This window comes from Nothobranchius furzeri, chromosome 4, assembly GCF_043380555.1.
Source record: "Nothobranchius furzeri strain GRZ-AD chromosome 4, NfurGRZ-RIMD1, whole genome shotgun sequence".
NCBI lineage: Eukaryota > Metazoa > Chordata > Actinopteri > Cyprinodontiformes > Nothobranchiidae > Nothobranchius > Nothobranchius furzeri.
Window position 1 is genome coordinate 65,076,993 of NC_091744.1, and position 23,172 is coordinate 65,100,164.

General features: G+C 41.9%; 1 protein-coding gene across 3 annotated transcripts; it reads right to left on the reverse strand.

The window, feature by feature from the left end:
• Nucleotides 1-965: 965 nt before the first annotated feature.
• zmp:0000001167 (protein phosphatase 1 regulatory subunit 12A) lies at nucleotides 966-21,463 on the reverse strand. 3 transcript variants are annotated; one of them, XM_070550364.1, is made up of 25 exons: nucleotides 21,081-21,463; nucleotides 16,420-16,550; nucleotides 14,376-14,494; nucleotides 12,877-13,033; nucleotides 12,646-12,790; nucleotides 12,479-12,553; nucleotides 12,292-12,371; nucleotides 6,390-6,583; nucleotides 6,203-6,306; nucleotides 5,924-6,118; nucleotides 5,677-5,759; nucleotides 5,507-5,596; nucleotides 5,272-5,364; nucleotides 5,103-5,189; nucleotides 4,938-5,028; nucleotides 4,735-4,860; nucleotides 4,551-4,650; nucleotides 4,359-4,462; nucleotides 4,213-4,269; nucleotides 4,111-4,133; nucleotides 3,969-4,032; nucleotides 3,786-3,890; nucleotides 3,651-3,701; nucleotides 3,407-3,457; nucleotides 966-1,282 (listed from the first exon to the last, which is right to left on the reverse strand). In XM_070550364.1, the coding sequence occupies exons 1-25, from the start codon at nucleotides 21,357-21,359 to the stop codon at nucleotides 1,196-1,198; spliced, it is 2,691 nt and encodes an 896-aa protein (XP_070406465.1). In that variant the 5' UTR covers nucleotides 21,360-21,463; the 3' UTR covers nucleotides 966-1,195. The 3 variants fall into 3 exon arrangements, with proteins under 3 accessions (XP_070406465.1, XP_070406464.1, XP_070406463.1); XM_070550363.1 differs by lacking the exon at nucleotides 5,507-5,596 and having other exon boundaries at nucleotides 21,081-21,461; XM_070550362.1 differs by lacking the exon at nucleotides 3,407-3,457 and having other exon boundaries at nucleotides 21,081-21,461.
• Nucleotides 21,464-23,172: the final 1,709 nt, after the last annotated feature.

Below are 23,172 nucleotides of genomic sequence, written 5' to 3' on the forward strand. Positions count from 1 at the left end.
CTGATGTACTGCTCACCTGGGAGCAGCAGCAGCAGCAGACTCGTGTAACAGAGAAAACATGCTGTAAATACATCTGTGGGGCTCTGCTTCCTCTGTCTCAGGGTTGCAGCTGTTGTCTTTTTTTCCTGTCTCAAGTGATGGAGACCATCTGGATATAGGCAAACCGAGACTTCCACCACTTCGGTGACAAAAACGGGTCACTAGGAGACGTGATATTAGGGTGTGTATGAATGTTAGTTTTCAGATGCTGATAAAACCAAACAGCTGCAATAAAACCTGTTTTATTAGGGTGCCGACATCCATTTCATATATTAGAAACCAACATGTGGAGCAAGGCTACATTTTTTTTTTACTTCCAAGGAGTGTTATTAAAGCCTAACATTTAAATACAAAACCATGCTTCTTTACAAGACAAGTTGAATGGAAAACCTATGAAAATATATTTATCAATGGTAACAAGTAAAACCAGTCATAGCAGTTGGCCTGGACAGAAGACTCATGTCTGTGCAACCTTTAAACTTGTCCCCCGCTGTGAGAAGACGAAGCTCTGGACTGAAGGCGTCTTTCTGGACGGGGGAAGACCTTGCAGGTGGTTTTATTGCTTTGCAAAGAGTAAAGTGCTGTGGTCCACTGACCTCGGTTCATTTTTAAGAGCATGGAGTTATGTCCGTGGTCACAAAAAACATCACAAAAGAATAAAAGCAAAGATCTGTGTGTGCTGGGGGTGCATCGGTGGAGAGGTAGGTGGGTTTAAACGTATGCGGGTGAAAAACAAACCCAACAGAAATTCATCATGGAACCCCCCTGATGCTGAATAAAAGGCAGCTGGGAAAAACATAACTTGTTTTGTGACTGTGTTCACAAAAAAACAATACAAAGTGGATGCTGTAAGACTCAATCTATCATGAGCGTTTACATGATCAAAGACACACGAACGCACTCCTGGGACTGTGTGTGCACGCTGGTGTTCCTTCTGACACAAGGTCGCAGCCACCCTTTGGCAAATGATCGTTAAAGGCACACAAAGACATCAGCTGTTCACACAGAGGCATCACAATCCAAGTCGAGCTGTAGTGCTGGTGCTGCTCCTCTCCCCCACTCTGTCTTTGGCACTGGGAGGAATGTATGGAAGAAGAAGAGGGGAAACTGGACAGATGAAGGGGGAGAGGGGATTCCCTGGTGGTCAATCCTCCATCTATTTGGAAAGTTTACTGATGACCCGGATTAGCGCTCCATTTTCATCCTTTAGACGCTGGTTGTCTGCTTTCAGGTCGACCAGAACCTGATAGGAAAAACTTAATTAAAAAAGTGTTTCATGCATTTTTTATTCCAATTTCAGTGAAAGAGATAAGTTATTAGCTTTGGGAGTAATTCTGCTTAAAGACAGTCTTTTCAACCAGTCGGCCTAAATACCATATAAAATATACTAAAAAGGATATTTAATAAATGAAATCAAGCCTTTTAAAGTTGGAGGCAACAAACAGAACAGCTGTTTCACGTTGACAGCTGAGACATTTTACTGTGATATTTCACATACATAAAAGCACAACCCGGTCTGGGCAGTAACTTTTCTTTTTGAGCTACACTTTGATGTTTTCAACCCTTTATTGGTAAAATGTTTAAAATCTAAAACTTGTTTAGCCTGTGTGAGTCCATGTGAGGTGAGCTGAGTAGATCAACTAAAATGCTGCATGGGAAAAAAACCAAATTCAAAGATTTTTAGACACAAATTTTGCAGGAAGTCATCAATAAAATTAAAATATAAAAACATGAAATCTGCTGCAGCTGGATAAATAAATTACTGCCAACACGACCGGGAGTCAAACCCACGGCAGCACCTGGCAAAGCTGAGATGGAAAGCATGCACCTTTACCATTGGACTACCATAGCCAACACAATAACCAAGTCACCTAAGATACTGTTGTACTGGAAAACCCGCTCTACTTCTTGAGCTACTGCTGCATCTGAGAGTTTATTACAAGGAACAGACGATTACTTAGTTTAAAAACACAGATTAGTTCTAAAGAGCTGATGGCTGGTTAGAATCAGGGCAACACCAGTGTGGATTAGGGGCTGCATGACTTAAAAAAACTAAGTAGACCGTTAAAGTAATGAAAATCGAGTCGACTTTGACTCGTCGTTGATGACGTCACACACCTGAAGCGGCTAAAATTGACGATGGGTGACCAAGCGTTTTCTTTCCGGGGGGGGGTGGGGGTGGGGGTGGGGGGGGTTCGCTGGAGTTTAACAACAGTAGTTTCTGCATCTTGCTTCAGCCCTCTCCCTCCTCCCAGCAAACTCACTGATGCGCCTGCAGCCTCTCAGGGTTCCTGCTGCTCTAAACATTAAAATAATTATTTCATTTTCTGTTCCTCACTTCTGATTACCTTCAGTGGTGTCTGTTTGTTGCAACCAGCAGGTACAAAAACTAACTTGTTTTTATTTGACTATTTTTCTGTCCTGCCTGTTTATTATCTTCCTGCATCTCCTCTCAATCCTAAAGAAAAACTGCTACCTGGCTTCATATATATTCACCTCATGAGTTACCTTTGAACTGCAGATCTAAAAGATCTACTGACCACAAAAACAGCAGAGTGCGCGCTGCTCGCTGGCCGCATCAGTGAGATGCGTCACCCGAGGACAAAACGGGTGATGCGCTCCGCAGCAGCGAAACGCATCAGGCACAAATAAAAGACAGAAAACAAAAGGAAATGAGCCGATATGAACGATTGCGTGTTAAATTTGTTTTTGAGGTGGCGACACCTGATTTGATAATGTTACTGTCGCCGTGCTCAGGACGCAGATGCCTGGAGCGCGTCAATGATCAGAGCTTTGCATGCGCAAGCTGGTTAAGATTAGGATGGGGGTGAGGGGAAGGTTAAATTGCAAGAGGGTAAAGATCACAATTCGGTCAAATGTCTGTTATATGGCGGGCGTCAGATACCGACGCTCTGGCACAGCATGTCGCCTCCCAAAGTGCAGGGGCTCATCACCTGCTGTCTTTTACGAGGATTGCATCTGTCGGTCATTATCACGTGACAGCGACTAGTCGATGAAAGGCATAAAAAGTCACTACAGAGCCGTGAAGTCGACAAGTCGATACAACCCCTAGTGTGGATTACTGATGCTTCAAAATATCTTAAAGACTTCATAGTAATTCATACTAACCTGATTTATTAACACAACAACTATATTTGCAATACACTTATACGGGCAGAAATCTGAATCGTAGGGTAAAATACATTTTATTGTACAAGTTTAGTAAAACATACATAACTATACCAGGGTGAGAGCTCTCATGCCGCTAGGCTCCAGGAGCTCAAAGCCAAGCTAAAATCAAGCACACACATGCAGTGTCGGTGGACCTAAGCTAACTCACTCGGAGTCTGAACCCATCTCCTCTCACCTTCAGCTCCTCCTCCAGTTCTGCCATGCGCCGCTCCAACATCCGCCGGTCCTAGTGCCGTGGAAACGTGAGGGACGGAGCAGACAGGAAGTGACGTACAGCGGAAGGAGCAGGAAAGTTGAGTGAAAACAAGTGAGGAAGGAGGTGGTTGGAGAGATAAGGTGTCAGACAGCATGGGTGGCAGTAGTGAGGCACATGAAGCTACAGGGCAAGCCCAAGTCAAACAGAACAATCAGCTGGTTACCTTTCTCTCCAGCTCCAGCAGGGCTGAACAGTCACTTAGGCGCTCCTGTCTCTGTCGGACACATTAACCACAGATGAAAGTTTAAGAGTGGCTTTAAAACGAGGGCCCAGAAGGGTCTAACCACTAGATCCTCACCTGAGTCGCCTTCTCCAGCTCCAAACGGGTCTGACTGACAATTCTCTGAGTGTCCTGCAGCTGAGCCTGGAGCTGAGTGTTTTCTCTGGACACCTCCTCAAACAGCTGACACACAAATATTAAGGCGATAAATGATTGTTACTGAGAAAACACACAGCCTCACTATCAGCTCCGTCAGCTGACCTTCTTAAAATCTTTAGCGTCTGCTCCTGTTGCCTGGGACCGATCGTTACAGGATGAGTCCAAGCTGAGTGGACAAGAGGGGGCAGAGGTCAGATGGGTTGCCATCAACAAAGGCTGAAGCAATTGTGGATTCGTACTCTACCTGGAACTTGTGTGCTGGTCTTTCTGTACACGGGGAAAAGAAAGCAACAAATGATGGCCTCCATCATTCTGCAGATTATTAAAATGACTCATCACACCCTACCTGTGGATCCAGTCCACCTCCTGAGAACTCCTCTTCACTTGGATTATTATCTTCACTCTGCAGATGACCAACAGAATAATGTAAACACACACACACACAAAAATATCAAACTGCATTAAATTCACATCTACTTTTCATGCCTTTACCTCCCCGGTCCTCTGCACCTTCCTATTGGCCCGAGCCTGCCTCCTCTCCCTGCGTTCTCTGGTCCATCGCTCCGTCTCACTCTCTCCTGTGCTAGCCTCAGCCTCTGAAACAAAAATGAATATTTTAACACAATTTTTAAGCAAAAAAAGAAAAAGTTTTAACATGAAAAAAGTTCTGACAGCGGCGAGCACCTCTCCTGTCAGACTGAGAGCGAGGAGAACCAGCAGGCTGTGTGAGGCCCAGCAGGTCAGACTTCTGCAGATTAGCAATACGAGACCTCCAGCTCACTTCCTGTAAGCGCAGCATGTGATGTCACACGGTGTTTAAACAAGAGCAGCGGCCAAAAGGCCTGCAACCCATGTGTACAGCTCTCACCCCTTCCTCTCCTTTCTTCTGCTTCACCTCCTTCTCTTCTTCCTCCTTCTTCTCTCTCCCCTTGTTGTCCGTCGTCATGGTTTTAATGGTCTTCTCTGCTTCCTGCAGGTCTGTGAGCGTCACCCCCTTAAAGAGAAAGAGAACATCAAACCCGTGGGAGGTTTACAGATTAGAGTCTAGAGGGTGATTTTGAGAATCCAAACCTGAGTGGAGCGTCGGGATTGCCGAGCATGTCGGGAGCGAGCTTTTCTCTGCGCTTCCGCTTCCTCATCCCGCACCGGGGTCAAGTACGACCTACGCGTGCAGAATCATTTTTAGTGATGCCAACTCACCGTTTACTTCCCTTACCTATAATGTTTCGCTCTTACTTTCGTCTCTGTTTGGTCTCCTGATCGCCTGAGTTGGAGGTGTTGATGGACAACACATCCTTTGTTTCAGTCTGTTCCTGAGGAAGTCTTAGAAAATAAAATAAAGATTTAAAATTTCTTTTAATTTGAGGAAATAAAAAAATGGCAAAAAGCACAAAGAATGGAATACCTTTGCCCAGAGGTGGTATTAGGGCGGCCGAGTCCTGTTCCTGTGCTCGCCGAGGTCACGCCGTTGTCGTCCAGTCTCCTCCTATAAGACGAACTAGTAACAAGACGGAACGTATCTTTCACAGTCGTGTTCAAACACAAATTAGCACTTGCAGGGAGGGCAGAGTAATGAGCTGTGACCCATCCAAACAAAAGAACGAGTAAACACACAATAGGTGGTGTGCCGCGTGACTGACCTGTGAAGCAAAGATGGAGTGGAACTAGTGAACTCATTCCCTAACTGACTATGAAGCCGCCGGGTGTAAGACGAGCTACGACTCAGCCAGCTACGAGACGGGGGACAGGGACACAGTGAGCCAAAACGTGCTTACACGGTTTCAGAGTGGGTTTGAGGGGTGAGACGCACCTGTTTGAATTATCAGGAGTGTTGTCTGGAACACCAAAGGGTCTTCGTGTTGGAATGGGTGGGACTCGAGCGAGCCTCGGTTCCTGCAAACAAGACAGGACAGCGCGTCTGTGGGTTATTTATGCGACTCGGTGAGTGGAAGCTATAAAAGAAGCCTTTATTTGGCCCGTCATGCTCCAGAAATAAAATAACGACTGCACTTAGATGTGTGTGTGTGTGTGTATAAATCTCAGAGGCAAGCGTGTACCTTTGAGTCGGCCTCAGAGCTGAGGCGGGGGCTGGAAGCAGAGCGGGTCATTCCTAGGCCAGACTCGGCAGGTCTGTTCGAGTCCTGGTTGGAGTCGGCGAGTCCGACGGAGCCCAGAGTAACAGAGCTGCCCGCCTTCCTCAGAGACGTTCTCCATGAGCCAGGGGCTTCAGGGGCTGGGGGCTTGCATGGTTCCTGCCATGTCAAAAGTCACCAGGCTTTATTCATCTATGCAACGATCATTACGCAAAACAGAACATCTGTTCTCTACGTTTCTACCTTTTTCACTTGGCTTGCAGCGGTGTTCGCTGACATGGAGGTAGAAAGCAGGCTGGTGGTGTTTCGTTTGTTGTTCAAGTTGTTGATGATTTCCCGGTTTTTAGCTTTAAACAGGATGTAATAACATATGTAGATTTATAAAGCTCAATGACAATCTCACAGGTGAATCATCAGCAGCTCCACTCACTTGACTCTGTGTCGCTCTCAGACTCGCTCTCCTCCTCCGAGCTGGAGCTGCTGGAGGCTTTGGGCTGGCTCTGTCCCGTCTGCCCGTCCTCCTCCTCGTCCTCTGTCGGAGTGTTCTGCAGGGCGGGAGGTGGGTGCTTCTCCCGCTCGTGGAGGCCGATCTTCTCCCTGCTGCTCATACGACAGATGGAAGTCCTGCATAAAGGAGGTGGAGTGAAATAACAGGTGACATGTTCAGCAAGGGTCCATGTGTAGCCAATCAGAGCTATCAATCAACAAGGCAGCATGTGGGGCAGTGGGACTCTTTATTTGATGCTGGGGATGGAATCAATGAGTGGAACTTTAGCCACCTCTAATATACAGGGAGTGCAGAATTATTAGGCAAATGAGTATTTTGTCCACATCATCCTCTTCATGCATGTTGTCTTACTCCAAGCTGTATAGGCTCGAAAGCCTACTACCAATTAAGCATTTTAGGTGATGAGCATCTCTGTAATGAGAAGGGGTGTGGCCTAATGACATCAACACCCTAAACCAGGTGTGCATAATTATTAGGCAACTTCATTTCCTTTGGCAAAATGGGTCAAAAGAAGGACTTGACAGGCTCAGGCCTAGTCCACACGTAGCCGGGTTTAAAAAAAAAACTAATATCCGCCCCTCCAAAAACTTGCATCCACACCACCTTGTTTTAAAAAGAAACTCTGTCCACACGTACCCAGATAAATACGTTGTTAAGGATATGCCAGACCTGTAGGCGGCAGTACTTCCCCCGTTCTTAACCTCGTCCTTTGTCTGTGGTCTTCCGCAAGGAGCAGCAAAAACAAACAAGCAAAAAGCGCTTGGACAGTTGATAAAGTGAGCGCAGCTCTGAGGGCATCCATGCTGTCGGCTAGTGTAAACACAGGTCGCACACGTGATGTCAGCATTTTTTTGTCGCGGAAAGTGACATTGCGGACCTTAAAACTCCGGTTTTCTCTGTCCACACGCAGACACCCAAAACGGAGAAAACGCAGATCTTCACTTTGGCCGGAGTTTTTAAAAAGATCCGTTTTCGTGTGGATGACAGGCCAAAACGTAGAAAAATATCTACGTTTTGGCAGATCCCCGGCTAAACCAAGGCGCAAAATAACTGCCCATGAACTGAGAAAAGTCAAGCGTGCAGCTGCCAAGGTGCCACTTGCCACCAGTTTGGCCATATTTCAGAGCTGCAACATCACTGGAGTGCCCAAAAGCACAAGGTGTGCAACACTCAAGAGACATGGCCAAGGTAAGAAAGGCTGAAAGACGACCACCACTGAACAAGACACACAAGCTGAAACGTCAAGACTGGGCCAAGAAATTTTTCAAGACTGATTTTTCTAAGGTTTTATGGACTGATGAAATGAGAGTGAGTCTTGATGGGCCAGATGGATGGGCCCGTGGCTGGACTGGTAAAGGGCAGAGAGCTCCAGTCCGACTCAGACGCCAGCAAGGTGGAGGTGGAGTACTGGTTTGGGCTGGTATCATCAAAGATGAGCTTGTGGGACCTTTTCGGGCTGAGCTCAACTCCCAGTCCTACTGCCAGTTTCTGGAAGACACCTTCTTCAAGCAGCGGTACAGGAAGAAGTCTGCATTCTTCAAGAAAAACATGACTTTCATGCAGGACAATGCTCCATCACACGCGTCCAAGTACTCCACAGCGTGGCTGGCAAGAAAGGGTATAAAAGAAGAAAAACTAATGACATGGCCTCCTTGTTCACCTGATGTGAACCCCATTGAGAACCTGTGGTCCATCATCAAATGTGAGATTTACAAGGAGGGAAAACGGTACACCTCTCTGAACAGTGTCTGGGAGGCTGTGGTTGCTGCTGCACGCAATGTTGATGGTGAACAGATCAAAACACTGACAGAATCCATGGATGGCAGGCTTTTGAGTGTCCTTGCTAAGAAAGGTGGCTATACTGGTCGCTGATTTGTTTTAGTATTGTTTTTGAATGTCAGAAATGTATATTTGGGAATGTGGAGATGTTATATTGGTTTCACTGGTAAAAATAATTGAAATGGGTATATATTTGTTTTTTGTTAAGTTGCCTAATAATTATGCACAGTAATAGTCACCTGCACACACAGATATCCCCCTAAAATAGCTAAAACTAAAAACTACTTCCAAAAACATTCAGCTTTGATATTAATGAGTTTTTGGGTTCATTGAGAACATGGTTGTTGTTCAATAATAAAATGATTCCTCAAAAATACAACTTGCCTAATTCTGCACTCCCTGTAGTATAAATATATATTAATAGGGAATACAATAACTTTCTATGTATTATTCTTTCTAGTACTGGAAAATCCCCCAAAGATTATTAAGTAAACTGACATTTCTCGCCTCTGTCAGTGTGCCCCAGGGCAGCTGTGGCTACATTGTAGCTCATCATCTGTGTGTGAATGTGTGTGTGTGTGTGTGTTTGTGTATGTATGGCTGTGTTTGTTGACTTGGCTAAAGCCTTTGACTCTGTAGACCATAACATCTTACTTAGCAGGCTCAAACATGTAGGGCTTTCTCAGGCATCCGTGGCACAAGTTATATCTTAGGTGAGAACAGAGGGTTACCAATCCGCTCCTCTACCTCTATCTATGGGCGTTCCTCAAGGGTCAATACTGGGCCGGACCTTATCTAAAATCTATATTAATAACATTGTTCACACTGTTGACAGTTCTCAAATATATTTATATGCAGATGACACCATTTTATATGCATGCAGTTCTTCTTTGAATGCAGCTTTATCCTCCATTCAACCTTCTTCTTCATTTAAACACAAGTAAAACAAAGTTCATGATCTTCATCCGTAACTCACAATAAACTTTCCATCCTAGTATTGTTTCCCTGGATGGTACAGAACTACAACTTGTCAGTTCGTATAAGTATCTGGGTATCTCGCTTGACACCACACTTTCACTTGATATTCACATTAATTCATTACTTTCTAAAGTCAAGTCAAGAATTGGGTTTTTATAGCGCAACAGCTCATCCTTTACTGACTCTGCAAAGCAAACCTTGGTCAAAATGACAACCCGTCAATCTTAGATTATGGTGACATCATTTATAGGACTGCTTAAAAAAACAAAAACAAACGCTCAGTGATAATGCATTTATCACTGAGTGGTAAATGACATTGTTTCATCACCGGTGTCTCTTTCACCACTCATCGTTGTGATCTGTACTCACTCGTTAACTGGCCATCACTTCATTTCTGCAGGTTGTTACATTGGTATCAATTTATATACAAAACAATCATCGGCAGAAACCGCCAACAACCAGCGCAATTTACGTTCCAGTAACTTAATCTCTATGGTTATTCCCAAAGCTCGCGCTTCCTTTGGCCGCTCCTCATTCCAGTTTGCTGCTTCCAACGACTGGAACGAGCTGCAGAAATCACAGAAGCTCACTACCTACATTCCATTATCTACCTTCAATAATTCTATGTGATCAATAGTTTCTGATCAATGAGCTTCTGAGTACTTAAAGACTGTTTTAAGTCTGTTTTGATTGCTTGTACATCTTGTAAATGAGAACAGTCTTTTGTCTTTGTGTCTAACTGTTTTTTCTTATTTTTGTCTCGTTTGTTTTATCTTATCTGTTATTCTTTGGTGTAACACTAACCATGTGTCTGTCGCTGGCCGGATCGCCGTTGTAATTGAGAACGAGGATTTTTCAGAGGATTATTAAACTTTATTTTATAAATTATTATTATTACAAATTAATTATTTTCTATCGTTTTTTTTCTCCCCTTTGCTATTTTGAGCAGAAATATAAATAATCTCTAGTTGAACTTGACCACCTGACATTTTGCTAATGTTGGGGATATGAACACTTATAAATAACCATAATGCAGAATCGATGAGAGTTATAAACTTTGGTTTTGGCTGTGCAACTCAGCAGTCTTGTAAGACATAAATAAACTATTTCCTCAAACAGAGGCTGTTCAGGAAGTAGTAATGCACCAATGCTGGCTGTGAGCGGGTACCGACTTGTATATTTGTCTGATTAAATAAAAAAATATTATCTGGAAGTAAAACAAACAAACAAATGGAACATCTGTTATTGCTCAAACTGGAATAAAACATACTCCCAATTAGAATAAATTCCGATTTTAGGCCACAGCATATAAAAAAAGAACTATTTAACTGAACATTTTCATGTCCATCATCTCCGGACAACACAGAATATTTGAGAGAATTTGGTGTTTGTTACATAAAGCAATAACAGCCTTGTTGGACAAAGCTGCAGTTTCATCATCACAAACTAACACTGTGTTTGCAAAGAGACATTAGATGTAGACCACGACATCACCTACTTACAATTAACAGTCAACAGTTGTGTGCAATAGATCATTTTACTCTAAAGTAAACTTTTAATGTACTAAACACAACCGGATCAAGTGTGATCTCAGCGGTATTAAATGTAAGAACAATGAGTGAGCAGGTAAACGGTAACCAGATGATTAGCAAAAGCCTTAATTAAACCTGAGGGCCAAAACATTTATGATAAAGTTGGACACGTGGTATTCTCCCACCATTTACCACCCTCATCCCAGAGGAAAATTAGTTAAAATATGTATTTAATAGTTTTAATTTTCTAAAATCTGCTGTTTTTTTCTAGTTAAACGTTCTTATCAGGTAAAATTAAAAAAAAATTATCTAATGCCTGATGTTTGTTTGTATTTAAAGGGACTATAAGGAAGTTTGACAGCCAAAACATGTATAGAAATAACACATTTCTTCTTCATACATTCTCCCGCAATGCCCTGGTCCTGTAGAATGAGCCCTGGCATTTTTACTGTGATTGCCTGTTTTTCTGTAAAATCATAGAAAAAGAGAGATGCTCGGGTCGAGCAGGCTGCTTCATGTGCGTTCACGCTCAGGAATAGCCCGTAGCATTTGCTATCCGTAGCTTTAGTCTTTGTCGCTGTTCCTAACGCCTAGTGACAAAGCTAGCTACATTTCTGAGGACCCTTAGCTACTTTCTGAAGAACTTTCTTCTAGATATTTCCTGCAAATTAGCAACAAAATAGCCATTTTCGCTCCGAGCCGTTCTTTGAACGTTGTTTCAGCTGTCATCAAGGATATAAATGTTACAGATACAAAAGAAGTTGCTGGCGCTTTAGTAAGATGTCGGACTCTCGTGCAGCAGACCTGGGTTCGATTCTGGATGTGAACATAGTTTATTTAGAGTTTCTTTTTTTTACATTAATGGTATATTTTTTTACAGTAAGATGCCCAAATTTTTATTTGAGACTCGCCGAACGGTATTGAATTCACAGATAAAAAAGATGTGGGTTCAACTTTCATTTTGGAACAATTTTTCAAGCAAGGGAAGGGAATGATCTGAGCATGCAGGAAGACTGACCCATCATAAACCTTTGTCGGTTGTGCTGAAGAGAAAGGTACAGAACCAAATTATTTAATTAATTAGCGGCGCATTCTCCTGTCCTCTGTCCTCCGGGCCACACACACACGCACACACACACATTTTCATTAAGGAGTGTGCACATACAGCATGCGCGCCTCGTGCACGAGCCTACTATTGAAGGTGCCGTTACGCTTTTGGCCTGAGGGGGCAATCGCGAGCATAAAAATTCAAAACTCCGTAAAGGCCCTTTAAAAAAGAATCAGTATAAAGAGAAACAAGTGAACTGACATTGATTTTAGGAGACATGACTGTGTCTGGAAATAAAAACGAGTCACGTGAACGCCACTGAAGCTGAAGAGGCTGCTCCTAGGGAGCGCCAACAGAGTCGGGCCTGTCCTGAGTGCAGCTGCCTCACCCTCACCAGCTCCGACAGTCATGTGACAGGCTGACGTTCTCCACCTAAAGACAAGGCCTCTTCACACACAAACACACACACATACACACAGACACCAACCTGCGTGTGCGAGCTGGTACCGTGGAGACATGTGAACTGGTCTCTATAACAGGAGTCTGCTTCTCTTTCTTGATGCGGAGCTGAAGAGGAACATAAACAGACATAAACACAGAGAGCGCTCGCTGCTGTGAGACCATCAGTCACATCAGGTTTATCCAACCAGCTGATTGGGGGTGGGGGGACTCACAGCATTCTGTTTCTTCTGCAGCTCCTCCAAAGTGTCCACGAGGTTCTCGTCTGCAACGTCTAAAGGCGTCTGTCCCTACGAGGACATTAGCAGCACCTCCTCAGTCAGAATAGGAGATTCAGCTAAAAAATGTATTTGGTGAAATTTAAAGGTTGCTGTGCACTCACCACGTTGTTGACAGCACACATGTCGCACATGTGCTCAACGAACAGGTTGCACGCCTCCTTCTGGCCCCAGTGAGCTGCAGCGTGCAGCGGCGTCCACCCGTCGGTGTCCGTGCTGTCCACGTCCACACCACATTGCAACAGTACCCTGACCGAGAACGTTGGAGGAGAGGACATGGCTATAAGGGAAAAGTGTTTGATGCCAGAATTGAGACAGACTGCAGCGATGCTCACTTCAGGACTTCGATGTAACCCTTGGCAGCAGCAACGTGCAGAGCTGTGGCCTTTGTGTTTGGGTGAGGAATCAGAGTCCCGCCTCCTTCCTGCATTGCCATGGCGTCCTGAAGCATGATCCTCTCCTCCTCCTTTCTCGCTTTGTCCACGTCTATACCTGAGACACGCAAACGAGACAGGGGATTTAAACACTTAAAAAAAAATCACCAAATCGGTTGAATTAAATAAATCATTCACCAGAAAGCACAATCAATATTATTTTTTTTTGTAACAACATAATAAATGTTCGGTTCCTTTGAAGTAATATTTACTTCATTCAACACAGGAAGTTTTTATTTGATCATTTTAGTGAGATTTTCTTACAAGTTGTAAGAAAAAAGAATAACGACTAACAAAAGAAAAAAGTTACAAGAATGGTTAACGCTGATGATCGAAACCACACAAAACATTTGGCTTGAGTTTATTTATATCTTTTTATTTCTAAAGAAATGTTTTAGAATTTTAATAATTCTACCATAAAATTGTCAAGGTGTTTTGATGGAAATGCTAAAGTGATTTTATCGTTTTATAAATGAACATAAACACAAAACGTTTCGTTTGTCAGAATTTAGCAAGTTAAAATCATTTCTAGCAACAACACCTGAAATGTTTACATACATAAAAGACACAAATATAAATGGCTTTCTAATCGCTATGACCTACAATATAATGGACATTAGTTATTATTACCAAATAAATAAATAACAGCAATTAAAACTCAATCCAATTCAAAATAGTTTAACCCAACTGTTTTTATTGCAATTAAAATACTTAAATTCACTGATACATTTTTTTCAGTTGTTTAACTCCCCCCACCCCAAAAATAAAAAAATAAATTAAACCAGGATTTTATTTAGACTATATCAATCAATCAATCAATCAATCAATCAATCAATCAGTCAACTTATTAAAGACACAATAAGGTCCAAAACAGATAATAAAAACAGAAATAAGTAAAATAGGTACAAATATGTGCAAGCTATTTTAGGCTCACATAAAGGTTAAGATGCCAATAATTCCACATGTTAGAATAAACACATTTTATATATATATATATATATATATATATATATATATATATATATATATATATATATATGTGCATGTATATATATATATATATATGTACATATACATATGTGTGTATACAAACATACATATATATATATATAAACATATATATATGTATATACATATATACATATATATGTATACGTATATTATGTATACACACACACACACATATATATATAGATGTACATATACATATGTGTGTATACATACATACATATATATATAAACATATATATATGTATATACATATATATGTATACGTATATTATGTATACACACACACACACACACACATATATATATATATATATATATAGATGTCTACCAACACTCCACCACAAGTTTTATGCTGTAAAATGAGACGTTATTGCTGCCGTTGTCCCAACCTTGTTTCTTGATCTCAGCTCTGAGCAGCCTCTCCATGGCATCTTCTGTAGCAACATCCAGAGGAAGTTCTCCTTCGCTGTTAACCGCTCCAACACGAGCGCTGTGCTCTATCAGGTATCTTTAAAATAAATAAAAAACACTTGTATTAATTTCATTTTACACATTGTTACTCTGTGACCTCATTATTTTATTTGGACGCATCACCATACAGACAAAAATGCTTCTGAATTTTACCACTGATGATTAAAATGAATAGGGATGCAACATGAGGAACCCTAAACATGAACTGTTTTTTTTACTTAACAGAGATCATGAATGATTCAAATAGTTTTTAATCCTGTAGGGTTTTAAAAATTCAAAGAAAATCTGTAGGTCTACTGAATGAAATGAAAACATATAATTAACGCCCGTCTTTTAAGAAGAAAAATAAATTTCTGCCAATTGGACCAGGGGTGTCAAAACGTATAAAGATGAGGGCCAAAAATCGTCAAGTTAATGCAAAAATTATTTTATTGTGATTTTTTTTATTCCTCAAAACTGCATCCAAAACAGTTATTAGTAAAAACACAAAAATGTTAGAAAGTTCAGTTTTCATTTTAGCTTGTAGCAATTTAGTTCTGTATTTTTATTGTCAACAAACGAAAATAAATAAATAAAAGTGTCTATCTACATCAACAGCCTACTGGAGAGACACAATTAGTCATTCTAGAAACGTGAGTGAGTGCCACACAAATCTGTCGAGTAACGCGTACATCGTTTCATACGCGGCTAACCGCATCTCCACTGGGCTGGGAAGCGTCCCAGAAGCACGTGTGCCGTTGCTTCGCTAAATTTATGTTTAGTTCTATTTTTTAGGCACTACGTTTACAGAACACGTCAAACTCGACAGTTCAGATAGGGCCAGACAGGAAATCAAACATGGGAGCTAGTGATGCACCGATTTGAAATTTTGGGCCGATACCGACAACCGATATTGAGGTCAGTGTTATGGCCGATAATAACCGATATACTGACATTAATGTTTCTAAAATCAGCAGATTTTGTATAGAATGAATATTAATAAAGCTGAATTTACTTATTATGTACACACACACACACACACACATTTACGGTTCTGAGATGATAACATTCACTGTCACATGACTAAACAATTACACATCAACCCCCTCACCGTCTGAAACAGGCAAACAAATGGAGACAAGATGGAAAAAATATCGGTTGTTAATATCGGCCCAGTTTCATTTATCGGACCGACACAGATATGTTGAAAAATGACTTACATCGGTCATACCGATATATTGTCCATCCCTAATGGGAGCAGGTGTAAAACATCTGGCAAGTTTCTAAATAAAATACACTTGCAGATTTTACTATAACTTAGCTGTAACATAAAAAAACATTTCATTACCAGTGAAACCGCCACGGTCGAGGTAAAAAGTACAGAAAACCAACCACAGACCTTTTAAATACAAGCGGCCATCTTTCTCCTTGCCTGTTACGACGTTTATTGGTAAAACCATGTGTGATCTTGCAATTCGAAGATTTTGTGAGCCCGCTATGCGAGTGTAACGCATTGCCTGCACTTTTGAAAGCCCCTCTGAGGTTTTGGTGAAAACATGTCTATCGTGTTACAAATCCTGTGGAAAGCCCGGGTTAGACGGTTTATTTTTTTATCGCTGAATTACAGATTTGAAGGTTTTAAAATAAGATACAGTCCACAAGCATGTCTGAATGAAAGCTGTGACTTCAACACAGCAAAGTGGGTATTTTTATTTAAAAAGTTATTGAAAGTGTACCAACTTCAGTCATTAAAATACTTGGTTTCTAAAGTATCAAGTAGGGGCAGAATGAAAAATCACCATGCATCAATAATTGTTTTAGAAACACATTAAAACTCTTTTGAGTCGTAATTTAATCAAATTGTCAACACACACACACACACACACAAACACACACACACACACACACACACACACACACACACACACACACACACACACACACACACACACACAGAGAACCACAGAGCTATGTAGCACACACTTGGCGATCTGAACGAAGCCGCAGGAAGCAGCAGCGTGCAGAGGAGTCCAGCCCTCATTGTCCCCTCGGTTCACATCGCTCCCGTTTTCCACCAGGAACTGAACCATCTCAGCGTTTTCATCGATGCAGGCCTGAGAGAAGACACACAGATGCATGATGGGTTGCAGCGTTGTTCATGATAAGAATCAAAGCTGAACGTGTTAACAAACAAATGTCAGTTTGAGTGCAGCAGCGAGGATCTCTGACTCACTTCACTTTGGTTTATGGTCAAAGGCAGAAGCCCAGACGTTTCCAAAATCTATTAAGACTTGACTAAAGCACCAGGGCTAAAAGACAATGACTACTGTGTCTACTTGGTGGAATGATTTTCTATTTAAGTGGGCCGCTAAAAAGCCCTCAAGTACTTTCCAAAACAGTCATTTGGTGGTGTGAGTGGAGCGACTTCTCTGGAGGCAAAGTCGAGCTACAATCTCAGCGTGATCCGACAAAAGCCCCGAGATAAAACGCATGAAGATCACATGGGCTTATCTTACTGGATGTTGGCAAAAGAAGTTGGGGAAATCAAATCTACCAGTTACTTTTACGCAAATGTGTCTAGAGCTGCACTCCAAACAGGTTAATGGGTAATTAGAACAAAAAAATAAACAAAGACTAGATTAAAACTCATTTCACCGCGGTTCATTTGTCTCATTTCTAGTCTACGCTTTTAAAAACAACCTAAATGAGGTTGAAAATGTCAATATAGATATGTGAAAACACGACAGCCAGGTCAGACGAGATTCATGATGCAGATCAGATTACTGCAGAAGCACTAAAGAAACCAACATTGCTCTGCGTGCCTCACCGCGAACCTAAAACAGCACAGACAGTAACTCCACGTTCATTTGTTTATTAAAGAATGACTGAATGGGTTAATATTGGTGACAAACAAAGCAAGATTCGAGTCTTTTGTTATGAAAAAATTTAAACAACGTCCCGTTATTAATCCTCATCTACGTGGAGGATTTGCCCATTTTTGTTCCGCTTGACCTAAAGTTTGACCTAAATTTCCCACGTTTGTTGCCATATGGGTCATTGTTTCTTTAGTAAATGTCGCTTGTGTACCGTGACCTAAAACTTAATAAGATGCAACTTATATTGGCATTAATTAAAGATATTTCCAATCACTCTTTACTTGGAATGTTTTTTTTTTTGCAAAGCTGAATGACAAACATCCAGTTGTAACTGAAGATATTGCTTCACAAATAAATCCACGTTTCCTTACAAAAATGTGGCGACTGTAGGAAACAGATCCTGCTAGAGCCTGACAACACTGACAGAGTCGGCCTGCTTACAGACTTCTAGGAGTTCCAGCTGCTGATTTCTTGTTCTGTTTTTCCATGAAAGGTCTTGCTTCCTGACGAACCATCTAATACTTGTTCTTTCAGAAATGCGAGCCATACCTCCGAGTTGCGCAAGCTGAACGTGAAAATGTTCTCCTCCTACTACCGCCATTAGCCGCTGAAAAGGAAATAAGAAAACGACCGGCTCCCAGTCATTTCTATGTTACAGAGGAGTTAGCATTCTTGTACTCGCCAACCTTGGCTTGTCACTGTGGAAGGCTTTGTTGATTTTGCAGCCAAGAGAGAGCAGAGCATGTCTCGGCTACCAGAAGCTAACTAACTATTAGCAACTCCACAACAAAGCGGGATTCGTTCAGGCTTGTGTTATTTGTGGAGATAACTCATCAACTTTGCATTCCCCCAAGAACATTGGTGTCTTGCTATTATAAGTGTAAGAAAGTTTGTGATTGGACTGACCATGGAGGTTTCATTGAGGTAACAGACCCAGTGTGTGAATTTAGAGGAGCGAAGCGACACACACTTCTGGGAAGTGTCCAAAAAGCATTGCACTGTGACCAGTGAAAATGCACCCATTGACCACAATGATGGCTACTCACTGCGTACCACGCTTCGTGGACATTACACTTATCCAGTGGAAAGCCAGGGTTAGCGAAAAAGTGAGAAGCTGTTGTTATCTAGTAGGTGGCGGGGGGGAATTGCTGCTTCTCCTTGCTGAAATTAGTCAGATAAGGAGGGCCAAGCATCTCACTGTAGGATTTAGAGGTTTTCTGGGCACAATCCACTGGGAGGAGACCCTGGGGAAGACCCAGAATAGCTGGAGGGATTACAGACCCTCTCTGGCACATTGTGGGATTATCCAGGAAGATCAGGAGAGTGTGTGTTAGTCGAGATGTGGTTATCCTGAGTTCACTTTAATAATTTCTTGACATGTTGAAATCAAAATCCTTTATGAAGAATGAACCCTAATATATGTATGATTTGTGTCGTTTCTTCTGCACCCAACTGTATCCTTAAACTCATATTTGGTGAAGCAACAGGGAAAAAGGGAAGCATGCGTGGGAAGAGACAATATAAGGTAACTGCTTGGGTTAGAAGATGTTTTATTGTCGGTCAGCTGTTTCAGTTCTTGTGATATCTGATGAACTATTTTATGTGCTGCTGGGAGGAGCCAGAAAACACAATCATAAAGAATTTGAGTCTAAGAAGAAATCTCTTTCTGTTCCCATCTAAGTACAAAAGAGATGAGCACTAAAATCTTTTATAATCAAATGATAAATGCTTCAATTCTGATGTTTACGGTAAACCCCGAAAAAGTCAGATAGCATTTACGACAGCATATTCAGTCCATTACCAAAACAGGAGTTGGGCCTTTTTTTCCTTTTAGCTTGTTGACTGATCACTGTTGAGCTGACCACACAGGAAGTTCCCTTACTAGTTAAAAAAAAACCATCTATTCTCTGTAGGGGTCGGCTAAAGTGAAAAAAAGAGAAATGTAGCTTTTAAAAACATGCCTACATGAACTAAATCACAATCACAGCCGAGACGCTGCTGCTCCTGTTGGACAAACAGGTTTTTGACCTTTGCACAGCCCCTAAATGGAAAGTTAGGGGATCACCGAAGGCGTTACAATCCATCTTGAGCTGGACACGGATATTTGCATCAAGTTTCAAGATGATCCATCAAACAGGAGTCAAAACATTTCCACTGACATCGGCTTCACGATGGGCCACATGGAGAAGGGGAAGTCATTCTCAGGGGATATTTGACAGCAACTCACTGACAGCACTGTTGCAAAAACATAAACTAGAGCACCTAAAAGATTATAATTGCATTTAAGATTTAATTTAAAGGACTAGAAGGTGATGTGATGAAGGTGCAGCACCAAGTATCTGCTCTTTGCTCAGAACCCCATCCCCATCCATCAGGAGTGACTTAAGCCCACCTAAGAGGCTTTACTTTTGGGCTAAATCAACTAATCACAAAGCTGCTGCAAGCCTCCTTCGCTCCTCACAACGAGGGGTAAGCAGAGAGGGGACATCATCAGTCTGATTTCTGTAAAACGTAAAAAGGACGTTTGCAGCAAGCTGACCCACAACAAAGGGGGGAGCCGTTTGGGTGAATGAATGAACAGAGGGGCACTTCTTCTTGTCCCCCCCTTATCAGCGCTAGGGTATGGCGGTGCACAGAGAACCTCCGAGCAGACTCCAGCGCTCGGTCGTCAAGTGACTCATTGTGGAAATCGCCTTTGACAACAGCAGCTTGTGCTGTCTGAGGAATGTTTTCCATTTCTTCATCTGGAATCCCCAAAGTCCCGTCCACGAGGAGCTGGCAAAAGGGTTAGGAGAAAGGCAAAGAGAGAGCAAAGCAGGAGAACAAGGAAGAGAAGGAGGAAGGAGGAGGGTGTTGGAAGGAAAAAAAGTCTTTAGATGGAGAGGATGGAAAGTTTGGAGAGTGTGGGCCTATATTTAAAACAGGTTGCCATGAAACAAGATGAGTAACAGAGGAGTTAGGGATGGAGGGCAGGATGGAGACCACACTGGGTGAAGGTCCAGCATTGTGGAGCAACCAAAACCTGAACCAGAGGCGCTTGCAGCACACTACTGATCCAGAGAAGCACAACCTGTTTACTTACTCCTAAATGTCACATCTGAATCCATCTGCTCGTGCCTCCACTTTGTGTAAAGTGACAGAAGTGTGTTTGACACCTGGTGTCATGGATGTAGAGGAAATGCTGCATCACTGAGGGCTTGTGTGGCAGTGATGTTGTCCAGACTCAGTGTTATGACTTCAGCTGAGAGGGCGGGAGGGAGGGAGCAGCGCTGCAGTAAAGCAGGACCATGCTCCAGGAGGACTCTCTAACGCCAAAACCAAATATTAACATTAACTCAGAGCTTCCTGTTGCATTCGATAGCTCTCTGGAGTTGTATTTAAAAATAAATCTGCAAACTACTAAGATCTACAGTTTTTGAGGCTCCACCAAGACGATCCTCAGGTCTGATGTGATCTGACTTTACTGCATTAAAAAAAAAGAGGATTGAACCTTACTAACAAAAGAAAGTGAGTGGAGAGGAGTGAGCCATCAGCAGGCTGGAGAAAACCAGCTACAGGCCAGAATCTCCCTTTATTAATCTGCTGCCTTAAACGCTGCTCTGATGTTTATCCTGCTCCTTAGGAAGCAAGAGGGTTTCCTGGGAAAGTTAGATGACGTTAATGCGCCTCTTCGCTCGGAGTCATTAGCGGATCAGAAGCTCGCGGTTACGATGCAGAGGAAAACAAATAAACTCAGCTGCGAACAAAAAGAAAGTTAAAACCACCGACCTGGTGAAGCGCTGTCAGCCCGTCTACGTTGGCATGGTTGATGTCAGCTCCCTGCCGGAGAAGCGCCGTCACCTCCTCCCGGTCTCCGGCGGAGCAAGCGGCCATAAACACAGCCCCTTGGGCGAACCGTACTTTTGCCCGCCGCGTCCCACCGGAGCCAGCCGAAGTTTCCCGGGCCTCAGACACCGTCCGGTCCGTTTCTGAGCCTAGCCACCGCTGGAGCTGATCCTGCCGTCGCTGTTTGGCAGCTTCGGACCGGGAATGGTCAGTGGCCGCCATGTTCCCTGGTCTGTACCCGGACAGATTCAGCTCATGGTACGAGGCAAGCAGCGGAGTGAGTGCGGTCGCTCTGTGGAGCCTCCCCTGGCCTGCGCCCTCTGGAGGACAAACGCTGGAAGTGAAACCACAAACTTTACTGCAAACTCGAGGAAGCCCGGTGCTGCCTTCACGGACTGCTCGGATTAATTTTTGCTGTTATCATTAGAAATTCTTGCTTTTGTGTCGTTTTCCCTTAAAAACAAAACTTCAATCAAAATCTCCACTTTTAAATCCCGAATATAAGTTTATGATTGAGGCATCCCATTTTAACAATTACTTGAATTGTGACCTGACACAACTGTATTTACAGATTTTTTGTTTCAATGCTTACAGATCACTGAAAACATCTGCCCCATACAGATTTCTTCTACTTTTTAGTCACACGTTTCCAATCAGCAAAAAATGAATTTCAGAAAAAAATAACCTGAGTAAATATAAAATTTAGTTTCAAAGTGATTTAACGCTATCTAAACCAATATGCAGAAAGTAATTTCATTTAACCTTTATTTAAATCGTGAATTGCCCTCATATTAATCAAGAATTAACCACGTAATCGGGAAAGCTAAGTTTAGTTTCACTAGCCACACAGGCCTCATTACTGCTAGAGCTGTAGAATTAATAAATCACTTTCACAGAACCTTTCTGTAAACATAAAGTAGGCTAAAATATATCAAAAAGCAACATGTCCTAAAGACAGAGGGACGAAAGAGCCCAAAACATCTAAAGCCCTGTAGGCCTCACCAGGTTACTGTTAAATTCGAGCCAGGGGTGCAAGATCCAAAGCCAAAACAAACATAAGTGATAAAATACATTTTCATTGCACTGAAGGTGATTCATTCAATCTAAAATGTTTTGTTTTATTGTAAAGACATTTACAATATACACTTTAGAATTGAGCGAAAAGGTTCTAAGAACCAATACAAGTGCAAAAATTCATTGATGCTGCAAGTTTGTGGGAAAGGGGAAAATAGTACATAAAAAAGGCATTTTATATAAAATGTCCAGGTTATAATAGAAAAGATCAATGTTTCTTTTTTATTTGAAGAAAGGCGTTTTGTTGTTAAAGGAAAAAGAGAGAGAAAAATGCACATTTGAGAGGAACAGATTGTTTGATTGTTTATGTTTCTTGTAAAAAAAAAAGATGGATGTGCTGTGATTTGTGGATGATGTGCTTTAAATCCAAAAATACCACAAATATTCTCATGATGGTCAGAGCACACGCTATTTTAAAATCCGTTACCGTGTATCCATACAATTGCCAAAGTTGTTTAATAGTCTTTGCAGAGTTTTTTTTTTTAATTTCAGCCCCGAATTTATGAAAGGAAACTAACAGAAGAAAATTTGCTGCACATAATTGTTATTCCAGCTTATCTCTAAGAACGTCTTCCACTGTGGACAATTTTCCTGATTGTACGTGAACACATACGAACAGTTCCCCATCTGTTTCTGGTTAAACATAAGTAAATTGTTTTTTAATTAAGTAATCACATAATGAAAACACAGGCAGCAGTTACTCCTGAACAAAACCAGTTTATTTCATGATCACATGCTGTAAATATGGTAACATTTTCAACATGTTACGTCCTCTAGGCAGTCATTATATTAGAATTTTTTGGCACGTGAGGCATGATAGCACAGTTAAAAAGCAGCACTTAGTACAAGATCAGTATTTAAAGTGCCAGGATTCGTTAGAGAAAGTGCAAATTCAGACAAAAACAACATCAGATAAAATAGATTATAGGATTAATTAAAATTACATTGATTAAACATGCAA

Excerpts from the sequence above, each read along its gene's own strand:
- zmp:0000001167 (XM_070550364.1), bottom strand. The coding sequence starts at position 21,359 with ATGGCGGCCACTGACCATTCCCGGTCCGAAGCTGCCAAACAGCGACGG. Across the intron at positions 5,365-5,506 it reads ACTCCATCTTTGCTTCACAG|TTCGTCTTATAGGAGGAGAC; the intron begins GTCAGTCACGCG and ends TCTTGTTACTAG. Across the intron at positions 4,861-4,937 it reads AATCCCGACGCTCCACTCAG|GGGGTGACGCTCACAGACCT; the intron begins GTTTGGATTCTC and ends TTTCTCTTTAAG.